The sequence below is a fragment of the Neocloeon triangulifer genome, unplaced genomic scaffold, assembly GCF_031216515.1.
Source record: "Neocloeon triangulifer isolate White Clay Creek 2 clone unplaced genomic scaffold, ASM3121651v1 ptg000008l, whole genome shotgun sequence".
Taxonomy (NCBI): domain Eukaryota; kingdom Metazoa; phylum Arthropoda; class Insecta; order Ephemeroptera; family Baetidae; genus Neocloeon; species Neocloeon triangulifer.
The window spans coordinates 613,616-619,032 of record NW_026775550.1 but is presented as its reverse complement, the minus strand read 5'-3'; the positions used below and the strand labels follow the sequence as shown (position 1 = coordinate 619,032).

Sequence of the window (5,417 nt, the reverse complement as noted above, 5' to 3'; positions counted from 1 at the left end):
TGATATTTGCCCAAAAAAATTTTGTGCTTGGCAACAATCGCATGACTCAATGCGCGCTGACGGTGTCAATTACTCTCGGCAAGACGTCTCAGAATTTGAAATATGCTTAAGGAGTTAAAATTACCGCTGACATGCGTTTAATGAGGCTGAAATTCGAAGCCGGCGAAAGATTGAGCAATTAGCTCCACGAGAGAGAGAGAATCAAGAGGATATAAAGGGCGCGCGCAATTCGCGCATTCAATGTAATTAGGCATAATTTTTCCAGCTAATTTTATTAGCCTCGCACAGCGCAGTGCCATCAAATTATTTTAATAATATTCGTTTTCCGCGCTGTCGCGCGCTAATATGCCGCGGCTATTTTGCCTCGTCTAACACGCGTGCAGCCATAAAATATAGATAGCGTGCGAGCGAGCGGCCGCGGCAAAAAAGAGCTAATAATGCGAGCCCCCATATGGAATGTGTCTAATATAATTGGCGATTTCGCATGAAAAAAGGAAGGTCCGAGGAAATAATAAACTCGGCGTTTAATCGCCTGACTCGAATTTCTAGAAAATTACTTTTCATTGCGCAGCAGTTGCTGATGCTGGACGCTGAGCAATTGACGCTTCATAATTATTAAATTCAGAAAATCATTTGGAATTTGTCCAGCAAAAATGACTTTGTTCTCGTTCCAACGGAATAAAATATTTTTTTTTGTTACATTTAAGCTTTCCCAATCAATAATTTAAATGACAGGAATAATTTGGTTCAATTTTCAATTGCATCGATTTTTTAGTGCCAAAATTAAAATTTGACTCAATTTAGTAATTTTAAGTGACCGATCATAATTCTGTTTAAAAAATCTATGTGCATGTCAACGGTAACATTCATTTGCATTTAATATCGGAAATAAGGCTTGCTCGGAATTATGAATTTTAAATTTGATTTAAAAAATGTATAATTTTTGCCATGTTTTCGCTCATACTCACTCGTTATAAATATCAACGAGCATTTTCGCGCTGATACGCAAATTAATCTAGCAAAGCACACTACGGAGAAACTTTTGGTTGAATATCAGCCAAAAGGCTGGCATTAAAGTAATATTTTTAATAAAAAAAATCACATGGGTAGTGCAAACATTTAATTGGAAAACTCAATCAAAATATAAAATTGATAGATTTTCTAAATGTATCAGACAGTTATGACGCCAGCAATTAAAAAAACTTTTACTTTTGCAAAAAGTTTTCTTGATTTTGTATTTTAAATTAAGATTTTAAGAGCGTTAAGTTTAAGGTTACTCATCTTGTGGGTGGCTAACTGACTCACTGAAACAGATTTGAAAAAGTTCATAATCAGGACTGAATCGACCTTTAAAAATGCTGATACGCCATAAATAAGAAGAAACACCTTGAAAAAGTACTACAATTTCGCGTGTTTTGAGATGCTTGAGAGATAAAACTAAAACCGATTTTACTCTCTTAATTCATCTCATGCCGCAATTGATTTTTTGCGCCGTTTAACCATAATAGGTGTTGAGTCTCAAAGCACACACGGAGCAAAAAAGTCTTCATTTTTCCACCCGTAATCTCATTTCATAGTTTGCGGCCGCTTATTTCCATACAAAAAAACGCGCGACCGGATAAGTTGGCGAGAGAAGTCGAGAGCCGAGTCTATCTAACCACATAAAAAAGTGCACACGCTCTCATATAAACGCTCTGTTGGGATAAATGATGATAAAAGCAGGCGCACGTGTATCAGAAAAAAGCAATGGCGGTCGCGGCATATTACACATCTGTTGCGAGGAGGTCGCAATTAAACCGCCTTAATTCCTAATTCCTCATCCAGCAGCACCTGAGCTCGAGAGATGGAAAAAAATAGAAACAGCAGCAACCCCTCGCCCGATTCTCCCCTTCCGATTAAGTTTTTAGAAAGTAGCTTTCGTTCTTCATACATTATTCTTTGTAAAATTAAGCATCCATTGTGCTGCGGACTGATGATTTCGAACACGTGCTCACACCTTTGCTCTCCCGCGGAATTACCGCGTGAAATTAGCGACGCGCAGCCACCTAGGTGGTCTTGTTTGTTATTTTTCTGGCGTTCAAGAAATAAGCCAATTTTTGCACCATCATTCCAATAATTTCATTAGCTCGTTGACCAGCACGACGGAGAGAGTGAAAATAAATTTTAAGATTGTCCGTTCGCTGCAGCCTGTGCAGCAAACGTGTTGGGCGCGTTGCATATTCATGCTTAACCCAGTCAGAACTGCATTCTTGCAATTAATGCACTTTATTCATAAGAGGTGCTCGATTGATTCAATAGTATTATTTTTATACCTGAGATAAGAGGCAATGGTAAAAAAAATATTTTAGATCCTTTTGATTAATTGTGAAAATTTGGGTAACAGAATTGTTGTATTTTTTTTTACTTAAAAAAAAAAATTTTCCTGAAAATTGGCTTCAGTTAAATTTCGTGAATAAAAGTTAATATCAATCATACTTAAGTTGGAAAAATAGAATTGACTTTAAAATTGATATTTCGCAGTGTGAATAAAATTTAAGTTTCCAATAAATTTCATACTTTTATTCTCAATTGATTTATAACTTTCCAAGTAGTATAATTCAGATTAGTAATTTATTTCATGTTTGCATATTTTCTTTTTAGAACCGATTTTTACTTCAATCGTTTCTGCATGAAAATGACTGCCAAAACCACAAGAATTCTGTTATTATTAATTTTTTTACTTTATTAAATAATTTTTATTTTTGTTAAAAGCAAGCAGGGATTCCGTTGCGTCGATATTAATTTTTTTAAATGCAATAAATTAAAAATAAGGCTATCTAAAACGTTTCAATTAATTGAACGTCATAATTTGTAAATTTCATTTCAATAAATAATTTCATTAAAACTTGTATACAACATTTTCTTAATTTTGATCATAGGCAAACCATCAATTGTACGAATGAGTAGTTGAACGTAAATGGCTTTGGACGGCGTCGCGATCTTATCACCGCGTGACGCACACTTCTCTTGTATTACTAACAATTGCAATGTGTGTTAGTGCGCGGTGCAGCGAGGAAGGAGCAAGGGAGCGAGGGACGAGAGGGGGAACCGCGCCTGCCACCTGACCCTGTCGCGTGCCTCCTCAGGTGCGCTCGTTAACGCGCGGGGCGCCGCCTCCGGCCACGGGAAAGCAACACCTACGGCGCACTTTCGACTTTTTGCAGTGCGAATTATATTAGAGCAAAAACTGAATTAATCCGTGCATGTATTTGCATAACTTTAATTAGGTTTTCAGGTGCTCTCAAAAGCCTCAAAAGTAATTAAAAACTTTTTAATCAGTTGAAAAATAAGAAAAAATAATTTAGAAGAGGAATTGAAATTTGAAATATTCTAATAAATTTACAAATTAAATTGATTAAATTTAAATTTGAAAAAATCATCTCATATTTTTTCAATAGAATTTCATAATGTTGGTGTTGAAAATAACGCATATTTAATTAAAAATAATATAAATAAAATGCCTACTTTGTAAGCAACAATAAAATTACAGTTTTAATTTCTACTACGTTTTTTTTGTTATTTATTATAAATAATACGTGTAATTTATTTTCGTAATTTTTAATAAGAAGTAAAAAACTGAGCTTCAAATCTCTGTGGGAAAAGCTAATCAAGTCGGGTCAATTAAATATTAATCTCTTGCTACCCCTTCCGAATCGTGAATAACCAACTTGCTGTGCAAACAAAGTGCTCATATCTGAAGCACTTTTTCACAATGCAAAACAAACAATTAATCATGCGTACGAAATCCCTCCCCACCGCGTGTGCCACTTGTCGTCCGCCGGTCGTTACAACATCCTCTCTCTCCGCATTATTCAATTCGCGCCCCTTTCGCCACCACCAGTCCAAGGGTGGCTCGGTCTGTCTCAGTTTTTTCTAGACCGTCGGATCGAGATGATTTTCGACTCGAGTGACCCGTCGTCCAGCTCGTCGCCCTGCCAGAATCGGCAACTCGACGATGTCACGCACTTCAGGCTGCAGTACACGTTTCAGGTTGGACAGCAAGGCCAACAGGAGATGCTCAATTTCGAAGACGAGGAGCGACACTTTTTGAACCAGCAGGACAGTTTGGCTTCCAACGAATCATTCATTTCAGATGGTAAAGAATTTTACTTTAAATAAATGTAAAAACTTTAATCATTATACTAAATTATTATAATATTAAATTTTATTTAAAATAGATTTAACACTAAAACTGTTTATTTTTATTTAAATATTTAATTCATTTTTCATCTTATTTGTTAATAATTCATATTTATGTTATTCCGCATATTAATTTTTAATGACGAAAATATAGAATATTGTAAAGAAAATAATTCAATACAAAAATAAATTATATTTTCTGCTTTATCAGATTAATGTTACCTAATTATAAGAAATTATTCTTGTGGAGTTGGAGTTGTTGGTTCATTGTCAGTGCTGAACAATTGGGTTATTATTAAGTAATTGAGTGTTCGTTCTTTTTGATTGTCTGAAAAGTAAGTAATTAATAATTAAATATATATTTAGTATTTTTATAAATTAAAATTTATATTTAATATAATGATTGATATCACTTTTGAAATATTTGCTGTTTTACGCTATTTTCTTGATAAAATAAACTATACTAATAAGGGAAATAACACAAATACAAAAGAAACTTTAAATTCAAGCTGGAATAATTTCATGAAAAATTGTAAAAAATGTTTGAACATGTTTTCAACTAAAACGAAATAGTAAAAATAAAACCAATGATTTCAGATTCGCAAAATTTGAGCGACCCTGTGAAAAAGTCAGGCCGACGGCGATCGAGTGGCTCCCTGAAGAAACGTTCCACCAACCCAGTCGTGGTCAAGAAACGCAGACTCGCGGCGAACGCGCGTGAACGGCGGCGCATGTTGAACCTGAACACGGCATTTGACCGACTGAGAACCGTCTTGCCAGGGCTCGGCAGCGAAAAACAACTGTCCAAATACGAGACCCTCCAGATGGCCCAGAGCTACATCGCCGCGCTCGACGAGCTTTTGCACTGACCAGTGGGCCGAGAGCGCGCGCCGGCCTCTTTGACGACTCACTTTCTTCCCGGTTGTGACATTTTATTTATGCCGGATGTGCGCGGACGATTTTGCGCTTCGCATGTCAAATTGGAAATAATGTGCCGGAAAAAAACTTTTAAATATATGAAACTCGCAGACTGACCGTTCATGAAAAATAAAAAGTGATTGTAAAATTTGTAGTTGAAAAGAAAAATACATTGGTTAAAAAAATAAATACCTTAAATAAACTGAAAATTCTTTTTCACTTTGAAACAAATCACTCGTAAGCTGCTTCTATATTTTCTGTTTTATAAAACTTTTTAATGAATACAATTTTGTCAAAAGAGTTGTTTCAAGATGACTTTT

At 35.5% G+C, this 5,417-nt stretch overlaps 1 protein-coding gene across 1 annotated transcript; it reads left to right on the top strand.

Moving 5' to 3' along the window:
* The first annotated feature begins 3,930 nt into the window (after positions 1 to 3,930).
* On the top strand, positions 3,931 to 5,171 carry LOC132194908 (protein atonal-like). Its single transcript, XM_059616499.1, has 2 exons — positions 3,931 to 4,135; positions 4,777 to 5,171. The coding sequence occupies exons 1-2, from the start codon at positions 3,931 to 3,933 to the stop codon at positions 5,046 to 5,048; spliced, it is 477 nt and encodes a 158-aa protein (XP_059472482.1). The 3' UTR covers positions 5,049 to 5,171.
* The last annotated feature ends 246 nt before the right edge of the window (positions 5,172 to 5,417 follow it).

Coding starts and splice junctions, on each gene's coding strand:
- LOC132194908 (XM_059616499.1), top strand. CDS start 3,931: ATGATTTTCGACTCGAGTGACCCGTCGTCCAGCTCGTCGCCCTGCCAG. Junction 4,136..4,776: donor CGAATCATTCATTTCAGATG/GTAAAGAATTTT, acceptor CAATGATTTCAG/ATTCGCAAAATTTGAGCGAC.